The sequence below is a fragment of the Pelophylax lessonae genome, assembly GCF_965119305.1.
Source record: "Pelophylax lessonae genome assembly, chromosome: 1".
Classification (NCBI taxonomy): Eukaryota; Metazoa; Chordata; class Amphibia; order Anura; family Ranidae; genus Pelophylax; species Pelophylax lessonae.
The window spans coordinates 870,186,694-870,211,668 of NC_138768.1; the positions used below are offsets into that span (position 1 = coordinate 870,186,694).

Genomic DNA, 24,975 nt, shown 5'->3' on the forward strand with positions numbered 1-24,975 from the left:
TGCCTGCTGCCTGGGTGTCGCACAGTGATGATGCTGCACAGCTGACTATATCTATCACCTGATGGGTTGCAGTCCTTGCCCTTGTGTTTGTGCTCCAAGGTGCATCTCTGCTAGCAGCCTTCTGTTCTCCCTGTTCCTCCGTGTATGACCTGGCTTGGCTGACGACTCTCCTGGCTCTCGACCCGGCATCTGCAGACGACCTGCTTCTGGACTCGACCCCAGCTTGGATGACTACCCGCTTCTGGACTCGACCCTGGCTTGGATGTTTACCTGCTTCTGGACTCGACCCTGGCTTGGATGATTACCTGCTTCTGGACTCGACCCTGGCTTGGATGACTACCTGCTTCTGGACTCGACCCTGGCTTGGATGATTACCCACTTCTGGACTCGACTCTGGCTTGGATGACTACCTGCTTCTGGACTCAACCCTGGCTTGGATGACTACCCGCTTCTGAACTCGACCCTGGCTTGGATGACTACCCGCTTCTGGACTCGACCCTGGCTTGGATGACTACCTGCTTCTGGACTCGACCCTGGCTTGGATGACTACCTGCTTCTGGACTCGACCCTGGCTTGGATGATTACCCACTTCTGGACTCGACTCTGGCTTGGATGACTACCCGCTTCTGGACTCGACCCTGGCTTGGATGACTACCCGCTTCTGGACTCGACTCTGGCTTGGATGACTACCTGCTTCTGGACTCGACCCTGGCTTGGATGACTACCTGCTTCTGGACTCGACCCTGGCTTGGATGATTACCCACTTCTGGACTCGACTCTGGCTTGGATGACTACCTGCTTCTGGACTCAACCCTGGCTTGGATGACTACCCGCTTCTGGACTCGACCCTGGCTTGGATGACTACCCGCTTCTGGACTCGACCCTGGCTTGGATGACTACCCGCTTCTGGACTCTACCCCGGCTTGGATGACTACCCGCTTCTGGACTTGACCCCGGTTTGTTCCTGCTCTCACTTCCTCACTCTTGCTGTATGTTTATTATTGTTTGCTCCAATAAACTGCTTTAGCTTACCTGCATCCCCGTGTGGTCTGGTTTTCTGGCACCCTGACAGGGTGCCGCTAGCAGGCGGGGCTGAATGGAAGCCGATTCTCCCCCCAGCCTCTGCCCCCTGTCATTCTCTTAGCAGGGCCCGGCATACAGCAGGAGTAAGCAAATAACTAGATTTGGGGGGGTTGGTCGGGAGCTGACAAAGTTTACTTTTCCTATTAACAAGCTGGTGATTGGTAGATCGGACTGCCTAGAAACCAATCACCAGCTTGTTAATGGGTAAAGTTAACTTTGACAGCTTCCGCTCCCCTGTCCAGTGCTGTGCTCTGCAGCAAGTCTATCTGAATCCTAAATCAGTGAGTTTTATTCATTGGTTTACATTTTTTTAATGCTATATTTAATATAGTATTAAAATATTTACTTACCAAGGCAGTAATGATGTGTACAGTGCCTATAGTAGCCAATCATAATTTATCATAATTTTAACACAGTCAATGAAATATGCTTTATGTTAATATTGTTAAAGTTAATAATATTTATTTTTGTAACTTATTTCTCCATAAAATATTTAACATTGTCATTTCATGAGATGATTTACGAGGGCGTGTTTAGGGGCGGAATAAGGGGCAGGGCAGGGTGGGGCAACTGGTGGCAAGTAACTCCTAATGCCTGGCTAGTAGCTGAGGACTTGAAAATTTGAGCCCTGGGCTAGCCCACTGACTGCACTGAGCTGCCCTACACGTGACAAACTCAGCAAAGTAGCTCAAGTCCTATTTTGAGTGTCGAGCTTTGTGCATTTTTTAACCGCACGCTTTGCTGCGTTCCATGCGTGACAAACGCATACAGTTTTGGCTGTGTCTGGGGTACTATTAGCAATGCTTAACAACACAAGTGCCCAGGTTTTTTTCATGCATGTGAAATTGTGCGCTTTAACATGCAATGACAAAACACTAAATGTGTGAATGTGGCCATAAGCAGCCCATAGACAGAGTGATTGTCTTTCAATCAATCAACTTTGTTAAATTCAGCCTGCCAATCCATGATTAGAACCATCAATGGCCAGCTTTAGAGAGATTTCCCCTCATTTACTGTCCAGCTGGCAGTCAGCCCATAACATGGAATGTGACATCCCTACCAATCTCCATTTGCTTACTGCTCTAGGCCTAGCACTGTATATTAGATGAGATTCTTGCCCTGGGTGCTGTGTTATAAAGTGATATATTGCTTATTAAAATAATGTGACTGATTATGTGATCTGAATTAAAATACTCTCCCATTTCGCTAGGATTCAGCTGGAATAGCCCTTCACAACTGCTACTGGAACTGGAGAAAGTGCAGAGAAGGGCAACCAAACTGATAAGAGGCATGGAGGAGCTCAGCTATGAGGAAAGATTAGAGGAACTGAATTTATTCTTTCCTGAGAAGAGGAGATTAAGGGGGGATATGATCACCATGTATAAATACATAAGGGGTCCATATAGTGAACTTGGTGTTGGGTTATTTACTTTAAGGTCATCACAGAGGACCAGGGGGCACTCTTTACGTCTGGAGGAAAACAGATTTCGTCTCCAAATACGGAAAGGTTTCTTCACCGTAAGAGCTGTGAAAATGTGGAATAGACTCCCTCCAGAGGTGGTTCTGGCCAGCTCAGTAGATTGCTTAAAAAAGTCCTGGATTCTTTCCTGGGTGTACATAATATAAATGGGTACTAATATTTATAGGTAAAGCTGATCCAAATCTGATTGCCTCTAGGGGGATCAGGAAGGAATTTTTCTTCCCTGATGTAGCAAATTGGATCATGCATTGCTGGGGTTTTTTCGCCTTCCTCTGGATCAACTGCGGGTATAGGCTTGTGTATATTGTGACAGGTGGAGACTCTGTCACGGTGAAAGTGGTCATTTAAAGCAGTGGTCCTAAACTCTGTGTAACGCTCCTGCGTTTTTATATGGTGTGGATTTTCAGCTGCAGAAATAGTTCCACGTCAGCAGTCATGTAAGAGATATGCTGAGACACCATTCCCAACCTCAATGACTCATCATGTGTGGAAGGTCTTATTTCAGCCAGTAAATACACACAATTAGCAAGCTGGTTCTTAGAGTGACTTTATGCATGTGGTAACACAATGATGAAGGTTGAGTGGAGGTGGTAGGTGATAGACACCTGAAGGTGAGACAGTAGCAGATGGATGCAGGAAGGTTTAGCAATGTTGTATGATAGCAGATGATAGAATAGCAGGTGGACATACAAAAGAGATCAACCCAGTGCAGAAAAGTAGCAGTAGTCTCAAGAGCTAGCAATCTAGTTTATGCAGATGTGATAAACAGTCTCTACTATGCAGAGCTAGATAGTGTAAGCTTAGTATAAGTTTATAGAGAATTCCCCTGTGGGGTACTTAGCACTATTAGCGATACAGCCGAAGGGTGGTTCAGGAGAGGCGGATGATCCAGTAGCGGGATACAGGGATCAGCGCAGCAAGGTTCCGTCAGCGAAGTAAGCTTGCAAGCATGGAAGCTTCAAGCAAGGTTAGCATCCAGATAAGGGTGTTTGAACGAACACATGTGAGTGAGAACCGACGCCTTAAATAGCCATCTAGTCCGGCGCTGAGTGATGACAGCTCCAGTTTTAAAGGTGTATGCGCACCTTTCCAAAAGTAAATGGTAGGGCGCATACACTTGTGGAAAGTGTAATTTAGGGTACCAAAGGTACCGGAACATTACAATACCCCCCCCCCTTAAGGCCTGCTCCTGAAGGCCTCTGGAGCTGGTTTGTCTGGGTATCTCGCATGAAAATTGCGGATTAATCTAGGGGCATGTATGTCAGAGGTGTTTAGCCAGGTGTCGTCTTGGGGCCCATAGTTCTTCCATCTAACCAAGTACTGAAGTCTTCTTCTGTAGATACGAGAATCCAGAATCTCTTTTATCTCGTATTCTTCTCCACCTTCAACTTGTACAGGAGGGGGAGGTGGAATATTAGGCCTTATTCCTTGGTCCGGAACATGGGGTTTTAGTAGCGACACATGGAAAATGGGATGGATTTTTAGGTCCATTGGCAATGTAAGCTGCACTGCAGCTTTTCCAATAAGTTTCTTGATTGGGAAAGGTCCCAAGAACAGAGGTCCAAGCTTTTTGCTAGGGATCTTCAGTCTCAAGTTTTTTGTTGAGAGCCAAACGAGGTCCCCGATAGTATACTGTGGAGAAGGTCTTCTACGAAGATCATAGTACTTCTTTTGTTGACTGTGAGCGTGTGCAATGGTAGTATTTAGTAAACCCAGAGAATCCTTTATTTGGGAAAGATAGTCTGAGGCTACTGGGTTATTTGAAGGAAGGATGCGTGGAGGGAGAATAGAGGGATGGAACCCATAGTTCAAGTAGAACGGACTCTGCTTGGTTGTACTGTGAGTTGCGTTGTTGTAGGCAAATTCTGCCAGGGGGAGAAGATCCAACCAATCATCCTGTTGGTAAGAAGTGTAACAACGTAAATACTGCTCGATGCATTGGTTGACTCTTTCAGTCTGTCCGTTGGTCTGCGGATGGTAAGGAGAAGTGAGCTTCCGCTCAATCCGTAGTATGTGACATAGTTCTTGCCAGAATTTAGAAATAAATTGGGATCCACGGTCAGACAAAAGAGTTTTTGGGATACCATGTAATCTGAAGACATGTTTCATCAGGAGTTCTGCCGTTTGTTTGGACGAAGGTAGTCTGCGAATAGCAATGAAATGTGCCATCTTTGTCAGATGGTCCACTGACACCAAGATGGTATTAAATCCTTTGGAAGGAGGCAATTCTACGATGAAGTCCAATGACAGAACCTCCCATGGAGTTTGGGGTATTGGTAGACTGCATAGTAGACCGGATGGTCTCGTAGTGTCAATTTTGGACCTGGCACAGACATTGCATGAAGAGACAAATTTTTGTATAGATGTTTTCATGTCAGGCCACCAGAATTGCCGAGAAATCAAATTGAAAGTCTTTGTCATACCCATATGTCCTGCCATAGGCACATCATGCGATAATTCCAAGATCTTGGTGCGTAGGGTAGGTGGTATGTAAAGTTTGTCGTTGTAGTAGAGGAAGCCTTCTGCATCGGTAGTTAGTTGTGGTGGGGGTGAATCCAACCTTATACCATGCAGAACCTCTTCCTTCAAGGAACGGACAACTCCAATAATGCGTTTGTGAGGTATTATAGGAACGGAAGGAATTTCAAAGTAGTTTTCTTCAGTTAGTCGTGATAGTGCATCCGCCTTTTTGTTCTTATCTGCAGGTGTGTAGGTCACTAGGAAGTTAAACCTTAGAAAGAATAGTGACCATCGTACCTGTCGATGCGAGAGAGTTTTGCTAGTCTGAAGATATTGATGGTTTTTATGGTCCGTGTATATAATTATTGGTAATTGGGTGCCTTCGAGTAAATGTCGCCAATTCTCCAGAGCCAATTTTATAGCAAGCAGTTCCTTCTCACCCACGGGGTAATTTATCTCGGGACTGCTCAGGGATTTAGAAAAAAAGGCGACTGGATGAAGTGGTGAAGTGGGGGTAGGTCGTTGGGAGAGTATTGCTCCTACTGCCAGGTTTGACGCATCTACCTCCAGAATGTATTGGAGGGATGGGTCTGGATGGCGTAATATGGGAGCGTAAGTAAACCTTGTCTTTAACAAGTGGAAAGCCTTATTTGCTTCTTCTGACCATTTAAATGGTATTTTTATGCTAGTGAGCTGTGTGAGGGGTCTCACAACAGCAGAAAAGTTTTTTATGAACTTCCTGTAGAAATTTGAAAATCCCAGGAATCGCTGTAGCGCCTTGCGTGTAGTTGGTGTAGGCCAATCCTGAATGCAGGATATTTTACTTATGTCCATCTCGATTCCTGTTTTGGATATGATGTAGCCTAGAAAGAGTACCTCATCTTTATGGAACAAGCATTTCTTCAGCTTCACATAAAGATTATGTGCAAGCAATCTCGATAATACAAGTCTTACATGTCTTATGTGTTCAGACAGGGTCCGTGAATATATAAGTATATCGTCCAGATATACCACAACACAGACATCTAGTAAGTCTTTAAAAATATCGTTTATAAATCGTTGGAAAACTGCAGGGGCATTGCATAGGCCGAATGGCATCACAAGATATTCGAACAATCCGTATCTGGTTCTGAATGCAGTCTTCCACTCGTCTCCATCACGGATTCGAATGAGATTGTATGCTCCTTTCAGGTCTAATTTTGAAAAATAGGTAGCTCCACGCACCTGCTCAATGAGCTCAGGGATAAGCGGTAGAGGATAGCGATCTTTTATTGTGATAGCATTCAATTTCCTGTATTCGATGATAGGTCTGAGACTTGAATATTTATTGCGAACAAAAAAGAGTCCTGCTGCTGTGGAAGAAGTGGAAGGTCTAATAAAACCTTTTTCCAAGTTCTCATCCAAATAGGTTTTGAGATGGGCAAGTTCATCCTGTGAAAGAGGATAAACATGACCGAACGGCAATTTGCTATTTGGGAGTAGATCAATGCTACAATCATAGTCTCGATGAGGAGGTAATGCTTGAGCATTTTTCTCAACCTCAGAAAGATCCTGATAACATAGTGGTGCAATCTCATCTGTCACCACAGACAGAATCTTCCCGGAAAACGGGAGGTTACACGTTTCCTCGCAATAACAAGAAGGGAAGGTCAAGGACCGTTTCTTCCAATCTATGGTTGGTTGGTGTGTGTGCAACCAGGGAAGTCCCAACACAATGGGAAAGTGGGGTGATGGTATTAAATCGAAGGTAGAAGTTTCCCTATGAGACTCGTTAATAGTGACTAGAAGTGCTTGTGTCTGATCGGTGATCGGACCAGAGGATAACGGAACACCGGTAATAAGACTTACTGAGACAGGTTTGAGTTTAGAAATAATAGGAATTTTATTTAAAGCAGCAAAACATATATCCATATAATTTCCACAAGATCCTGTGTCAATCATGGCCTTAGTAGTAATCCTGTTCTGGTCCCACTGTAATGTCAAAAAATCAGAAATGTAGGGGTTAGTGAATGAAGTTGTCAATCCTCCTAGAGAGACATGTGAACACTCACCCTTCTTTTTGTTGACTAGGGGACAGACCTTTATCTTGTGATCCGGGGATGCACAGTACAAGCAGAGATTTTCATTTCGTCTTTTGGCTTTTTCCATAGTTGATAGCGGTGGGCGTATGGTTCCTACCTCCATAGGAACGGCCAGACTCCGAGAGGAAACGGATAATGGCATTCCCATCTTTTCAGCCTTTCTTTCTCGTAGTCTTCTATCTATGGTAATACTGAGTTGTATTAATGCATCCAGGGTTTTTGGCAGATCCGCTCGGGCGAGCTCGTCCTTAACGGCTTCTGATAGGCCAAGCCTAAATTGGGTTTTCAGAGATGCATCATTCCATTCTGAATCAAGGGTCCATCTCTTGAATTCTGCGACAAAGTCTTCTACAGGCCTCCTTCCTTGTTTCAAGGATCTTAACTGAAGATCAGCAGTACTCTGCCTATTGGGGTCATCATATAGGTTAGTGAGCTCTGCCAGGAACAAGGCATAGGAGTTGAGAAGCTGGTCGTTTTTCTCAAAAAGAGAATCTGCCCAGGCTCGAGGATCGCTTGATAGGTAAGAAATAATAGTACAAACCTTAATGTGATCAGTAAGGTAGGTACGAGGTTTTAGCAAAAAAAGTAACTCACATGCGTTTTTAAATTCGCAAAATTTTTTGCGATCGCCTGTAAATACCAAAGGGGGATTTATCTTGGGTTCAGGGGACTGAGCAGAGGTAAGTTGTGTCAGTCTAATTACCTGCTGCGACAGAGCCTGATTGTCTTCTTTTAATTCAGCAAGTGCGTGTATTAACGCAGATACTTGCTGTTTTAATTGTGTCACCTGAGTGGTTATTTCTGGAACTATTTCTGCTGAATCCATTTTTAGGTTCGTTCACTCTGTAACGCTCCTGCGTTTTTATATGGTGTGGATTTTCAGCTGCAGAAATAGTTCCACGTCAGCAGTCATGTAAGAGATATGCTGAGACACCATTCCCAACCTCAATGACTCATCATGTGTGGAAGGTCTTATTTCAGCCAGTAAATACACACAATTAGCAAGCTGGTTCTTAGAGTGGATGAAGATATCAGTGTGACCTTAAAAACACTGTCTCTCACTCTTGAGAAGCAGGTGAGGGCGTGGTGGGATATCACCACCCTGGAGGCTTATATAGCAGAAGGGATTATCAGCCGGGGTCTCAGATGGGATATAGCACCACAAGATGGATTGAACGACGACCTGTCCACTCGAGAGTGGTATGACTTCTTCCATCAAGTGGGGCTGGACCTACAGGCTTTGGTACTAAATAGGAAGAAAAGGAAAATGGATCTTTTGAACAAAAAGATCCATGACCTACAAACTAAAATAGAAACCAAAAATGATTCCCCTGAGGTAAGGGAGTTTAGCACGAACACCAAGGTTAAACTAGACAAAATTGACAAAGAGACACACCTCAAAAAAGTAAAGAAATTTACAAGGGACCGACAGGATTTTAAAAACTGTCAGGTTTTTTGTTGGCAAGCAACGGTACCAGGGTTCTTCCCCGTGGAGGCCCCAAATACAGTAGAACCTATGGAGGCCACAGGGAACGAACTGGGAGTTGCTCAAACTCCTGCTACCCCAGTCCAGACCCCAGTTGTACGCCCTAAAACAGGTGTGTCACACATACCTGTTAGACCCATGTTGGAGTGGACAGGACCTCCAATTAAGGGTGTGAACAGGGGGAATAAAAACAAAAATAAAAGGGGTACTACTAGAGGTGGTTCCCAGGGAACGGGGATTCTAACCCACAACCAGTATCAGGCCTTGGCCAACAGATCTAATGGGGTGATGGATGATACTGGGCCCAAAACTCCACTGAACCCACCTAGACAGCCTTTTTTGGGGCGAGGCCGGGGCAGGGGGAGGGGCCGGAGTCGACCATACAACACCCAATACTCACAACCGGAGAGACAACTGTATCGAGAGAACACAGGCCCCGAAGAGGAGTACGGGCCGGAAGGAGGATACAGCTCCAAAAAAAGAAGGAGAGACTGGTAAATGAGGGGATATTCAACATTAGCAGTGTAACTCTAAATAAATGTGAACTCCATATTTTGGACCAAGGGCTTAAATGCGCTCCAAAAAAGCCCATCAATAAATTTAATACCTATATTGATGTACATAAGTATATTAGAAAAGTGAATTTGAAAAAACACTTTCTAAACAACCCCATCACATCAATCAGCAATAGGAATAATGGAAGGATGATAAATAGTGGTCTACGTAATAAATCCACTTTTAACCCACCAGTGAGTAACAACCACTGTGTGGAAGTATTTAAAAATCTAGTCCTACGCGACCTGCAGGCCTTGGAACCTGGGTTTGAAATAACCAAGAAGTATAAACATATACAGGAAGGCCTAGAGTCGCTAGAATCTCGTAAAGAGATTATCATCCGCCCAGCTGACAAGGGTGGAGGAGTGGTGGTGATGGACAAGCAATTCTATCACGATCAAATCATAGCTATGTTAAGTGACACTACAACTTACACCAGATTATCAAAAGACCCGACTGGTGACTTTGTAAATGATTTGAAACGATTGGTAGAATCGGGTTTCAGGGACGGTGTCCTGACAAAGAAGGAACGCAACTTTCTAACACCGAGCGTGTGCCGGATCCCGATTCTATACACGTTACCTAAGGTCCATAAGAACGCAACTAACCCTCCTCCACGCCCAATTGTGAATGGGATTGGTTCGGTCAGTGCTAGACTGGGCCAATATTTGGACCAATTTTTACAGAAAAGTGTGGTTCAAACCAAAGCCTTTCTGAAGGATACCACGGATCTTCTTCTCATGCTGGATGGTGTGGTACTTGGGGACGACTCGCCGGTCTTCCTTGTGACGGCCGATGTGTCGTCCCTGTACACCATCATCCAGCATGATGATGCTTTGTTGTCCTTAAATTGGGCACTTAGTCAGAGGGAGGATCTACCTCGAGAACAGAAAGTATTCATTGGTAGGGCGTTAGACTTTTGTCTGAGCCATAACTATTTTTGGCATCAAAGTAGGTTCTACAGTCAAAAAACAGGTGTTGCCATGGGCGCCAAATTTGCCCCCAGCCTGGCAAATTTGTTCATGTCGGAGTGGGAGGACAAGTTTGTCTATAACCAGGTACGGCATGAACTCAGGCTATATAAGCGCTTTATTGATGACATCATTTTCATCTGGCAAGGGGCAGAGGAGGATTTGGTGTCCTTTATGGAACACCTTAATACCAACCACAATAACATCAAGTTGGATTTCCATCATAGTCCTGACGAAATTAATTTCCTGGATGTCACTATTAAAAGAGAAGGCAATAGATTAACCACGAAAGTGTACTTCAAAATGACAGACAGGAACAGTTATTTGGCCATCCAAAGTGGACACCACCCTAACTGGCTTAGGAATATTCCTAGGGGCCAGTTCACCCGAGTCAGGCGGAACTGCACTTCTGTAAATGACTACATGGAACAAGCAGCAGTTTTGAGGGATAGGTTTATGGCCAAAGGTTATGATGAGACCAACTTAAATAAAGAAATCACCAGAATTGGCAATGCCCCCAGACCATTAAGACCTGCGGCTAAACCTGTTAGGTTGGATGATGATCCTAAACAATGGAGCTTCTTGTCAGATTTTTCTAACGACTACAAAAAGGTAGAGGAAATCTTTAGACACCATTGGCCTATATTGCAGATGGATAGAACATTATGTTCAGCTTTACCAGCTAAACCATTGTTTATATATAGGCGAGCCCCAAATTTTGGTGACCAAATTGTAAAGAAAGTACTAGACCCTCCCAACGTCTCCTTCTTCCCGAACATGAAGGGGTCTTTCACCTGTGGAAGATGTAGAGCCTGTTCATTTACACCGACCAATTTCAGGAGGAGGGACTCTTTCATGGTTCGAGCTATTAATAAATCCTTCAAAATCAAAAGCTTAATTACTTGTGACACCACACATGTGGTCTATGGAATGATGTGTCCCTGTAATTTAGTTTATATTGGCCGTACTAAGCGGGCCCTAAAAGTTAGAGTAGGTGAGCATATCACCAACATTTTGAAAGGAAATCGCGACCACAATGTGTCCGCACATTTCCGCCAATTCCACCAGAGGGATCCTAGAAGCCTCCACTTCTGGGGCATTGAGAGAGTTACCCCGTCGTGGCGGGGGTCAAATTGGGTGAGGGAATTATCCAAATGTGAGACTAAGTGGATTTTCCTCACCCAGGCCCTCGCACCGACGGGGTTAAATATAGAGTTAGACTTGAATTGCTATATTAGCGATTCATGATCTTGCCTTTTCCATTTACTCCTATAATGGCACTGGAGTATGATTGATTTGTCTCAATTTATATTTGGGATTCCATTGGTGTGCTTTTTCAATATGCTTTTTATATGCTTTTTATCATTTCTAATAGACATTACATTGGCACCTTCACTATGGGGGTACTGATTAGTGCAATGTAGATGGTTGTTGCATTTTTAATGTTTACCATGATTACCTGTTTTTTATGCAGAATGTTACTGGCAATGCTCTGCAGATCCATATCGGCACGGGGTAGAACTCCAAGAAATAACAATGTTATCCTTTTCACCATATTATAGCATCTGGATTGTTATTTATATTTCAGTGCCAAAGTGAATCTTTATGATATGGCAGGTTTCCCTATTGTTGTTATTTATGTCGAAAGTTCCGCAATGCGGGGTGCTGGTTCACTTCCGGTTTACTTACCTCATTGCCGATTGGACGCAGAGCGTTCCAGCAGGGCTATTTAGATGCCGGATGTTGTCGTTCAGGTCACGCCTCCAGTTGAAGTCGGACATGACGAAACCGGTCGGGGCGTGACCTGACGACACATCCGACATCACGGGACACGGCAGAGGAGCTACCCGGAAGGGACTGGGCTGGCGTGGAGTTAGCCCAGTACACTGGACGAGATAGGCTTCCTTTCTGACCGGAGATATGATATTCAATGCCTACCCATATGCTTTTACATGTGAGTGCATAATTTTTATGTTTTAATAAAGCAAGTGTTTTGATGGTACTTCACTATTTGGAGCCCTTCTCTTTTTCCATAATACCATTACATTGAGGAAAGTGTGTGAAGGATACTTTTATGCGGCAGTGGTGAAGAGACTCTGGTCTTCCATGCGTGTATTCCCTACATCTGTATGGTATCCCTGCTCAGTTTGCTCTGGTGTGAGAACACTTGAGCATCGTTTTCTGGTGAGTTGCCATTTCTGCTATCTATCGGTGTGACACCTGGTGGTGGATAGTGATCCATTTATATACTTCACGCACTCCTGGATTTATGGACTTTTAAGGACATTGCTTTTCTCTACATGTTTTTGAGTGTTTATCAAGCAGTATCTTTGACAAGCATGCTTTTTACACTTTAAGTCATCTAATAGTGATTTTATGCGCTACTTCTTTTCCATTTTTGTATTTCCAAATATTATCCAGTATTTGTTTAAGTAGCAGCAGTGTTTCCATACTATAGCAGTCAAGTGACTGACTCCTCCTAAAGCGCAAAGATATTTGGACTTGACAGTTGGTGTCTAAGTTTTTATATATATATTTGGTTCTTAGAGTGACTTTATGCATGTGGTAACACAATGATGAAGGTTGAGTGGAGGTGGTAGGTGATAGACACTTGAAGGTGAGACAGTAGCAGATGGATGCAGGAAGGTTTAGCAATGTTGTATGATAGCAGATTATAGAATAGCAGGTGGACATACAAAAGAGATCAACCCAGTGCAGAAAAGTAGCAGTAGTCTCAAGAGCTAGCAATCTAGTTTATGCAGATGTGATAAACAGTCTCTACTATGCAGAGCTAGATAGTGTAAGCTTAGTATAAGTTTATAGAGAATTCCCCTGCGGGGTACTTAGCACTATTAGCGATACAGCCGAAGGGTGGTTCAGGAGAGGCGGATGATCCAGTAGCGGGATACAGGGATCAGCGCAGCGAGGTTCCGTCAGCGAAGTAAGCTTGCAAGCATGGAAGCTTCAAGCAAGGTTAGCATCCAGATAAGGGTGTTTGAACGAACACATGTGAGTGAGAACCGACGCCTTAAATAGCCATCTAGTCCGGCGCTGAGTGATGACAGCTCCAGTCTTAAAGGTGTATGCGCACCTTTCCAAAAGTAAATGGTAGGGCGCATACACTTGTGGAAAGTGTAATTTAGGGTACCAAAGGTACCGGAACATTACACTCCGGTCCTCAGGACCCACTAACAGGCCAGGTTTGCAAGATAACTAAATTACATCACAGGTGATCTCATTTGCTGCTCAGTGATTGCAGTATTCTTGTCTGCATCTCCCCAAGGTAATACTTAAAATCTGGCCTGTTAGTGGGCCCCGAGGACCGGAGTTGAGGACCACTGATTTAAAGGATGCAGAGTGTGCACATTGGCTCTGTGCGGGACTACAGAGCGTAGATGTGCAGTGGAGAAGACTGATTTTGCAGCTTTTTCCAGGTTTTGGTATACCTGCATGGGGCTCTGTAGTTTGCAGATTTCATAGTGTCTTGGGAGGGATGGAATCTCCCACTCTGTGTTCATGTTTTGTAGATGACCAGCAGGGTGTGTGCTCAGGTGCTCACAGCCCTTATAATGAGGGTCTAGGAAGACCTCAGGGCTCCCAGTTGGAGACTGCTTCATCCAACAGACAGGAGGTCTGTTCATGGGGAGTCAGGAGAACTCCAATACTCTCTGGGAGTCAGGGGCTGCAGGTGGCAGCCAGTGCACGTGTGTCTGCAAGAGACAGGTAACGACCTAAGGACTAAGGCCAGAGTGAAGCTGCCAGCTTCGTGGAGTTCATGGTCTGGGGACCAGCGAAAAGAGTAGAGGTACTTCTATTGAAAAACTGAGCAAAAGTGAGAGAGTCAGGTGGGCTAGCATTTTCAGTTTGTGATATATTGACTGGAGAAGAACCCCTGCGTGGGAAACCTATGTTATGGACTTTACTTATGCCGTTTTGATAAAAATTGGCTGCCATGCCCTTAACCACTTGCCGACCGCCGCATGACTATTTACTGCGGCGGTCAGCCCCTCACAGGCAGAGTGACGTAGGTCTACGTCGCTAGCCTGTGAGGGTCTAGGGAGCGAGTGCGCGCCCCCGGAGGCACGCTCCCGAGTGGTCACGGACCCCCCCGCGCGCGTGACCAGCAGACCCGATCGTCCGCCGGTCACTCGCGATCGTCGGTGGAGAGGGAGAAAGGCAGGCAGCTAATGTAAACAAGCCGCCTGTCATTCTCCCCGGTGTATGAATGATGATCAATGTTGATCATACGGTTCTACTATGTAGGACCGTTGATCACTGTTCATACATCTCAAGCCACAGCCAATAACAGTTAGAATCACGCCCCTAGGGACACACATAGCCCCTCCCTCTCAAAAAAAAAAGTTAACCCCTTCACTGCCAGTGTAATTTTACAGTAACAGTGCATATGTATAGCACTGATTACTGTAGAAATGTCACTGGTAACCCCAAAAGTGTCAAAAATGTCAGTTAGGGGTCCGATCTGTCCACCGCAATGTCGCAAAAAAAAAAAAAATTGCAGATCGCCGCCATTACGCGTTAAAAAAAAAAAAAAAAAACAACAGAAATGACAAAAATCTTTCCCTTTGTTAGTAAACGCAATAATTTTTGCGCAAACCAATCAAAATGCGCTTTTTGCGATTTTTTTTACCAAACATATGTAGCATAAAACAAATTGGCCGAAAATGTTAAAAAATTTAGATTTTTACATTTTTTTGGGGGGGGAATTTCATATAAAAAAATGTGAAAAATATTGTTATTTTTGCAAAATTGTCGCTCTTTTTTTGTTTATAGCGCATGATCAAAAAAAAAAAAAATCGCACAGGTGATCAAATACCACCAAAAGAAAGCTCTGTTTGTGGGAAAAAAAGGACGTCAAATTAGTTTGGGTACATCGTCGCACGACCGCGCAATTGTCCGTTAAAGTCACGCAGTGCCGAATCGCAAAATAGGCCCTGGTCAGGAAGGAGGTAAAATCTTCCGGGGCTTAAGTGGTTAAACCACAGTCCTGACTACAGTGAATCACTGAAAAAACACATGTGCCACTGAGCTAATGGTCCCCCATGTTACAATATGGGATTGTATAGTTGGGTTTCCTTTACTGTTTTTTTGTTTTTTATTGGTTGAGCCAGATGGTCTTTTTTTAACCTGACTAACTATGTAGCTACAGAACAGAAGCAGGTGAGTTTCTGCCATAACGCTTGATAAAGGTTTGCTATGACAAGACTGGAGTTCCAAATACCAGCCTGGTAGTACGTACTTGATGTTATGTTCCCAGATCTTCACTGTCCAGTCCGAGCTGCAGGTGATGAAAACTTTGGGATGGAATGGGTTCCACCGTACTGCATCCACCGCCATATTGTGCGCATCAAACGTGTCCAGGAACTGGGTGGAATACGCCTTGGAGCACTGCCAAAAAGAACACAGTCCAATGAGATAAACAACAAATGGGAAACAGAGAGTGATCAAAACTCATTTGCCAAAACTATGCGCCCTTTGTCTCCCCTTCCAGATACCAAAGGCCAAAGCCAAAGGGCATACTTAGTAAATACAACCCACAGAGCAGGCTTGGTTGGAGTTTGAAGATATCTATAAGGCCCTGGTGCCCAACCTGTAGCTCGAGGGCTGAATACAACCCTTTGGTATATGATTTTTAGCCCTCAGCAATCTATAGCGGGAACATAGATTAGCAGTGATGGCGAACTTTGGCACCCAAGATGTTTTGGAACTACATTTCCCATGATGCTCAAGTACATTGCAGAGTGCATGAGCATCATGGGAAATGTAGTTCCAAAACATCTGGGGTGCCAAGGTTCGCCATCACTGGATTAGGGTAATAGCATTGATCTCTACTAGTCTCATGTAACATCTTCCCCCTTTCGTAATGTCCTCTGCAGCATATCCCCAGTCAACATTTCCTCTAATAGGTCTGCAGTTTCTATCAGTCCTCTCAAGCATTATATATATTGAAAATTAGGTGCAGCCCTTTGATAATGTCAGGGGCCGCATTTGAGGCCCCTTTAGCTCATAAATTGACAATCACGGCTAAAAAGGCTTCATGGTTTTATCCTAAGGCAGAGTGATTCAACTGAGCCTTTCACCAGCTATTCTACACCCCTACCAAATAAAATAACCTGGGCTTACTTGCTTCCTACCTCTGCTTCCCTGGGCATGGTGGAACAGATGCTTTTTTTCTATTGACATTTGCTACTATGTTATGATTTCTGGTCGGCCGACAACTTCATCTCAACTGCTTTGAAGCTCCCCAATATTTGTTAGCCTAAAAAATGTCTACTGGGTAGTCTTGGTGACCTACACATCCCTAAACATGCCAACGTTCTTTTGTAAACCCGTTATTTTTATGCTTAAAACATCATCTTACTCTCCTCTTGTTCTTTGCATGGAAGGCCATTATTCTAAAATGGAAACCAACTATGGTGCCAAATCGGAATTTTTGGAAATCCCTGGTAATTTCGGTAATCCAAGAAATTCAGTAAATTATGGGATCCATGGATTAACTCAATCAATACAAATTAAACCTATGCTGGGCCTTCATTGAGTTAAATAGTGACTTTACGGTGTGTCACCCGGTTATTGTCACAATCGACGGCAGTATCTATCCTTTTTAGTGACCTGAGGAACTGAGTAGGATGGCTGCTTGCCCCACTTTTCATTTATTTTGGTGTATCTGAGGATAGATAGTTGTTGATACACTGTACCTTCTTCAGTTGTCTGTTTTGTTATTGTTTTATATTCTATTCCAGACCTGAGTATGCCCAAAAGGCCCTGTTTTGTAACTCTGCTTCTCTATAAAACTAATAAAAGAGAATTCTTAAAAAAATGAAAAAATAAAATAAAAGGTCATCTTACTAACAGGGAAGAGACTATAAATTTGCAAATTTATATAAATAAAGAGTAAAAAAAATAATAATAATAATTTGCTATAATATAAATATTATAAATAATAAGAGGCCATCGGAGGACAGTGACCGCATTGTCATTGTGAAGAACCAGTGGTGAGATGATTGAAGCTTTGTGACATGGTGCATTATCCTGCTGGAAGGAGCCATCAGAAGATGGGGACACTGTAGTCATAAAGGAATGGACATGGTCAGCAACAATACTCAGGTAGGCCGTGGCATTTAAACGATGCTCAGTTGGTACTAAGGGGTCCAAAGTGTGCCAAGAAAATATTCCCCACACCATTACACCACCACCACCAGCCTGAACCGGTGATACAAGGCAGGATGGATCCATGCGCCAAATTCTGACCCTTCCATCTGAATGTCACAGCTGAAATCAAGATTTATCAATGTTTTTCCAATCTTCTATTGTCCAATTTTGGGGAGCCTGTGCCAATTGTAGCCTCACTTTCCTGTTCTTAGCTGACAGGAGTGGCACCCAGTGTGGTCTTCTGCTCCTGTAACCCCTCTGCTTCAAGGTTCAATGTGTTGTGCGTTCAGAATGGTATTCTGCATACCTTGGTTGTAACGAGTGGTTATTTGAGTTACTGTTGCCTTTCTAGCATCTGGAACCAGTCTACCCATTCTCCTCTAACATCAACAAGGCATTTTCCTCCACACAACCCGCGCTCACTGTATATTTTCTCTTTTTCTGACCATTTTCAGTAAGCCCGAGAGATGGTTGTGTGTGAAAATCCCAGTAGATGAGCAGTTTTTAAATACTCAGACCAGTTCATTTGGCACCAACAACTATGTTACGTTCAAAGTCACCTAAATCCCCTTTCTTCGCAATTCTGATGCTCGGTTTGAACTTTAGCAAGTCGTCTTCGCCACGCCTAGATGCCTAAATGGATTGAGTAGTGTTCACGTGATTGGCTGATTAGCAATTTGTGTTACCAAGCAATTGAACAGGTGTACCTAATAAAGTAGCCGGTGAGTATAAGTCTATGGGGATGCACAGACACAGCCACTCATTCTAATACAAACTGTTTGTGTTCAGGCTCGCTCACCCGAACTTGCAAGCCTGTCAAATTAGGATGAGCAGCTGTGTCCGTGCAGCCACTGAATCCCCATGGGCTTTTATAAGATGCCCATACTCAGCACCTGGCAGTTCCAACCATATAAGCAAATGATCGTTTTACAGTCTTCGAGCCTTCGTGCCCCTGTGAGGGAAATATATCTAGTCATTCTAAAAAGCAAGAAAGTTTTCCTAGCAATGACAGCTGAGGATCAGGGTTAGTGATACAATACTGGATCTATGTTATTACATGCACACTCAACAAACTCTCTAGGGGCCCCCTCCCATTCTAGGCTCTATAGTAGCTGCCAGGGCTGCTATGACTATAGTTACACCATGGGACTGAGGGTGATAGGAAATCAAAAATGTTGAGATGTCATCAGAACAGGTGACAAGGGGGGAGGAGACTATGCATGGCGTGCATGTAGAGCTCACGCTAGGAGTTCCAGGATCCCATCCTCCCATACAGCAGTGTGCTTGACATCTATTAGCCACCCCCCCCCTCCCCACCTAACTCGGTGGAGTCCTTTCCCTTTTCCTGCCTGAGAAGGGCTTGGAGGAATCTCCCGTATCTGGCTGGAGCAGTCGGCCCATAGGAGGGTAAGCCAGCAGCGTATCCAGGGGTTCCGGGCGGTGCGGCATCAGCTGGTATGCAGGGCCCGGGCAGTGACATGGCCACGATGCCACGGAGACAGCTAAAGGCAGCTAAGGACAGGCAGTGTGAGCCGAGCGGTGATTGCTGGAGGTGCCACAGGCAGAATGGAGCAGTCACAGGAAAGCCAGATAGGGACTCAGGACAAAATATCGGGGGTGAGACCGGTCACCCACAGACCCAACAGCTTCACTAGGGAGAGAAGTAAAAGCTGAGAGGACGATGTGGATCAATCCTGAATCTTCAGGAGTCAATTAATCCCTCAACTGGAAGCTGATCCCCCCCCTAAGGTATATCAACTATACCTATGTAGACCCCTCCAACAAAGTCGTGAGTCCTTCTATCTCATTTTTTTTATCTCACTTTATTACAGTTGAGGACTTTGCTTCACACTGACTGTTGATTTTGATCAGCCACATCGGGGACATCTGAGCACCACAGGGCCTTGTGAGCTTAAGGGGTTTGGATAGTACACACATAAATATGAGTGGTAAAACAGCAAGAAGAGGAGCAACAGCAAAATCACCCAAAGTAAGCTCAAGCCCTGGAACAATTAAAAAATATATGACACAAGAAGTTGGTCCAGAAAAAAAGGCCCTAGAGAAACAACAAGGAACCTGTGTAAGACAGACAGAGGTAAAAGAAAAAAGTGGACAAAAAAGACCACCATCGGATACAAATATAATAGGGCAGTCAAGATTGGAGCAGGACTTAGAGAGTGACCCAGAGCTTGACCACACAGTACAACAAGAGGTGAGTATCCAATTGCCCAAAAAGGGGGGAATGGCCGCTATGTTTGCAGCTTTAGAAAAGTCCTTAAAAACAGAAATGATAACAATACACAATGACCTGGGCCACCTACTGTCACGTGTGGAAGACGTGGAAAAAAGACAAGACATTAACATACAAATAATAAATAAGTTAAAAAAGAGATGAAGGACCTGAAAACGGAACAGAGAAATTTGGCATATAAATTGGAAGACCAAGAAAACCCGAATAGAAAGAAGAACTTGAGAATAAGAGGCCTACCTGAACCAACACATGAAGAGGATTTAATAGATAAAATGAGGATAATATTTAACCCACTACTGGACAGAAGATGAAGCTGAACAGATAAAAATAGAAAGAGTACACTGGGTTAGAAGAAGGTGCACCAGCTGGGGCCCCAAGAGACATAATTATAAGATTCCAGAACTATGTAGAAAAAGTTCAAATCTGGGAGAGCTTGAAAAGAAAGACACCCATATACTATGAAGGTGCCAATATCAAGGTCTTTACAGACCTGTTACAGAATACATTAGGAAGAAGGAGATTATTGAAACCACACTTATAGTCGATGCAAAATCATGGCGTACGGTACAATTGGGGCTTCCCAGCATGTCTGGTAGGTTGCAGGGAAGGTTGTATGGCAAGATTAAGATTCCCAGAAGAATAGCAGGGCTTTTGTAAAACACTGGAAATTCCCATACCAAATATACCAGGGTGGCCCGAAGATAAAACGGAAGAATTAATTCAAGAAGAACAACAGTGATGACTGGCATCAAAGAAAAGAAATTGAACTATAAAGCTGAATAAAAGATAGAGCAGAGAGGATGGGTGGGTGGAGGGGGGGGAGAAAAGGAAGGTGTAAGGGATTTCAGGATGGGAAACCTAGCTGGGCCCCGAACCTCTTCTCCCTAGTCAGGAAGAATGAGCTCAACGAGCGTACTGGATAGAGCACCACCCAGAGGTATAGGAGTAGAAGGGCAAGGAGTGTCCAAGAGGGACATAATAACTACTCAAGGATCATTAGATGGTCAAACTTACATCATGCTAAGTTTAGCAGCAGAAATGCGGAGGGAGGGGGGAGGGAGGTAATAGGGGTAAGGTTGGGGAGGGGGGGAAGGGAGACGGTAGGGAGGGAGGGGGGAAGGGAGACATTGGGTTTAGGTGGAGAAGTTAAGAATAAGAAAACTAAGTGTAAAATTGGTAAAATTATTCATCAATGTTGTCTCACCACACTGACTGGTGATCTATTGATCACCAGTCAGTGTGGTTTAATATAAGAACTGTGAAAGAGTCACACCACACAAAAACAAAAGTTTTAGATTTTAGAAAAACAGACTTTTCAAAAATGAAATTAGTCATAAATGAGTCCTTATCAGACTGGAACGGATTACATGGAGTCCAGGAGAAATGGGACTACTTAAAAGGTGCATTATTGAAGGCAACAGAAAATTGCATTAGACTTGTCAGTAAAAGCAAAAAAAGTAAGAGACCACTGTGGTACTCAGCAGAAGTGGCCCAGATCATTAAAAATAAAAAGCTAGCATTATGTAATTATAAAAAAACCCAGAGCAATGATGATAAGGAAATCTACAAGATTAGGCAGAAAGAGGCCAAGCAAGTTTTAAGAACTTCTAAAGCGCAGGCAGAAGAAAAACTAGCTCAGTCTATGAAAAAGGGGGATAAGACATTCTTCAGATATATAAATGAAAAAAGGAAATTAAAACAAGGAATAACTAAATTAAAAACAAAGGACGGAAGGTATGTAGAAGAGAATAAAGGGCTAGCCGACTGCCTTAATGAATACTTCTGTTCAGTTTTTACAGAAGAAAAAGAAGGAGAAGGACCTCCACTTGAAAGGATGACTAATGAATCGTTTGATGCATGTGTCTTTACAGAGGAAGACGTTCTAAGATTGCTGTCTAAAGTGAAGACAAATAAGTCACAGGGTCCTGATGAGATACACCCAAAATTATTAAAAGAGCTTAGTGGTGAGCTGGCAAAACCATTAACAGATTGTCGTGCCCATTCACAAGAAAGGTAGTAGGGAGGAATCGAGCAACTATAGACCAGTGAGTCTGACATCAATAGTAGGCAAATTAATGGAAACCCTATTAAAGGATAGGATTGTGGAACATCTTAAATCCCATGGATTGCAAGATGAAAAACAACATGGGTTTACTTCAGGGAGATCATGTCAAACAAATCTTATAGATTTTTTTGACTGGGTGACTAAAATAATAGATGGTGGAGGTGCAGTAGACATTTCATATCTAGATTTTAGTAAGGCTTTTGACACTGTCCCACATAGAAGACTTATCAATTAACTGCAGTCATTGAGCATGGGCTCCCATATTGTTGAGTGGATTAGGCAGTGGCTGAGTGACAGACAACAGAGGGTTGTAGTCAATGGAGAACATTCAGAACAAGGTCATGTTACCAGTGGGGTACCTCAGGGATCTGTACTGGGACCAATTTTGTTTAATCTTTTTGCTGATGACACAAAGATATGTAACAGGGTTGATGTTCCTGGAGGGAAACGCCAAATGGAAAAGGATTTAGGAAAACTAGAAGAATGGTCAGAACTCTGGCAACTGAAATTTAATGTGGATAAGTGCAAGATAATGCACCTGGGGCGTAAAAACCCAAGGGCAGAATATAGAATATTTGACACAGTCCTGACCTCAGTATATGAGGAAAGGGATTTAGGAGTAATTATTTCAGAAGACTTAAAGGTGGGAAGACAATGTAATAGAGCAGCACGAAATGCCAGCAGAATGCTTGGATGTATAGGGAGAGGTATAACTATACTCAAAATATTACCCGGTATGGTTTTACGGAGATTCACCATCTAAGAAAGCAAAAGGAGTAGCAATTGGTATGGCAAGGGACGTTAGGTTTTCTGTGGAGGACGGGTTGGTCGATCCAGAGGGACAGTATATATTTTTGAAGGGACAACTGCAGTGAATGGAATGCACAGTAGCAAATGTATACTGCCCAAATAAAACCCGAATGGTTATTTGAAAAGACTACTAGAAAAGCTGATGCAGTTTAAAAAAGGCAAATTGATTCTAGCTTGAGATTTTAATTTTTGTATGGATCCGCATCTGGATTGTACATCTCGTGCACAGACGACTGGAAGCCACAAATTTAGGGCGGTGAAAAAGAAATGATTGCGCTGTCAGTTGGTGGATGCATGGAGAACTCAACACCCCAGGGAGAGGGATTACACATTCCACTCCCCTGTGCACGGGATGTACTCAAGATTGGATTATAAATGGATTTTTGTAAAATCTTACCGTAAAATCCTTTTCTCTTAGCTCATCGACAGACGTAGTCCTCGGTGATACACCACCTTCGGGTTATGTTACCTCCGCAGGAGCAGGACTAGACAGGAAATTAAAAAGCTCTGGCCACACCCTAGGGGCAGTCCCAGAGGGTATATCCTCTCTCTCTCTGCCTCAGCAAATCAGTTATGTGAAAAAGCAGTGCTTAGAGAATTTAACCCAACCCAACTCCAAAACAGAGGGGCGGGGACTACGTCTGTCGATGAGCTAAGAGAAAAGGATTTTACGGTAAGATTTTACAAAAATCCATTTTTCTCTAGCGCTCATCGACAGACGTAGTCCTCGGTGATACACCACCTTCGGGACGTCCCAGAGCAGTATCACAACTGAGGGGTGGGAAAATGGAAATCAAATCCCAATCTAGAAGGCCCAACCGGTGCCAACTAGAAGTTTACAATGCTCATCCTTAATGATGAGACTCAACAAAAAAATTTTCAAACAGAAAAAAACCCTCGAGGTAGACCACCGGTCTCCTCAAATTGCGGCCTGCAAAACCTTGCGGCCAAATGAGGCATCCGCCGATGCCGTCACATCAATTTTATAGAATTTTGTAAAGGTATGTACCGACGACCAGGTGGCCGCCTTACATACCTGGACCACTGACGCCTGATGGCGAAAGGCCCAGGAAGTACTGAGCGCTCGAGTGGAGTGCGCCCTAACAGGGAACGGAGGACTCTGACCCTTAATAGAATAAGCCTGTACCACCGTCTGTCTAATCCATTTGGCAATGGTTGCGGCAGATGCAGGCAAACCCTTTCTGGGGCCATCCGTGATCACAAAAAGTGAATCCGTCTTACGGGATGATTCCGTAGCTTTCAGGTATACCCTGATTGCCCGAACCACATCTAAGGAATGCAACGCATGTTCCCGATGATGCTTGGGCTGAGGACACAAGGAAGGTAGTACAATATCTTCATTCAGATGAAAATCTGAAACCACCTTAGGAAGAAAAGATGGCTTAGGATGAAGTACTACCTTATCCCTATGAATCACTAGGTATGGTGACTGGCATGATAATGCAGCCAGTTCTGACACCCTGCGAGCAGAAGTAATAGCCACCAAGAAGGCCACCTTCTGGGATAAAGTAAGCAAGGGAATCTCCCTGATGTTTTCAAAAGGAGGTTTCTGTAGAACCGACAAAACCAAATTAAGATCCCAGGGCGGTAAGGGCGCGCGGACTGGAGGAGCCAGGTGCCGCACCCCCTGGATGAAATTCCGCACCAAGGATTTGGTAGCTAACGGCTTCTGAAAGAAGATTGCTAATGCTGAAACTTGACCCTTGATGGTGCTCAAGGCTAGCTTCTGCTCAACCCCTTGTTGCAAAAAGGCCAATATTCGAGACACCGAATAGGTACGTGGAGGAAATCCTAAAGATTCGCACCACGCAATATAAGTCTTCCATGTGTGATAATAGACTTTGCTGGAAGTCGCTTTCCTTGCTTTAATAAGGGTAGGAATGACAGAAGTAGACAAACCTCTGTCCTTCAGTACTTGGGTCTCAATGGCCAGGCCATTAAAACCAGCGACTGTAAAGCACGAAGGTAACTTGGTCCTAGAGACCACAGACACTCCCTGAGACGAAGTTCCCACGGAACGTCTGCGACTAGCATGTCCAAGTCGGCCAGGCCGGCTTGAGGAGGCCAGCCTAGAATTTCTAGGACCACTGGCGCTGATTGGATCTGAACCAGGCGTCCCTAGAGGTATCTGGCCCCGACCATCCGAGAAAGTCTGGTCGTTTTCTGTTCCCACACATTTATCAGATACCTGATAGTTATCAGGAAGGGTGATCTTTTCTGGTTGAACCTCAGGGACCGAAGTCACCCGACTAGAGGCTACTTGGCCTATCTGGTCAACCAGATCCGATTCCTGTGAGGTATCGGGACTAATCTTAGGAAAGGGTAAAGGAAAAGATCTATTCAGGGAACGGTAACTACCGCTTCCTGTGGTACTTAAATGTTGGAAGGGAAGAATCGCACCGGTAGTAGTGGTTGATGCTCGATCTGATGTCCTGAATACCGGTGAAAACGTCCCCCCACCCTGAAACCGGGTGGGGGCGCACCTTCAGGCTGTGTACTCCTTTGCTTCGGGTTTGGCTGGGTTGGTCCTCTGCTTGTCCGA

At 44.2% G+C, this 24,975-nt stretch overlaps 1 protein-coding gene across 1 annotated transcript in view; it reads right to left on the minus strand.

Annotated features, from left to right (window-relative positions):
* The window catches only part of DNAI1 (dynein axonemal intermediate chain 1), a 259,805-nt gene that overhangs the window by 123,519 nt on the left and 111,311 nt on the right, over window positions 1-24,975 (minus strand). The window contains exon 18 of the mRNA XM_082243034.1: window positions 15,374-15,522. Within this exon, the coding sequence (XP_082099160.1) occupies window positions 15,374-15,522 (149 nt within the window). The remainder of the gene's footprint in view (window positions 1-15,373; window positions 15,523-24,975) is intronic.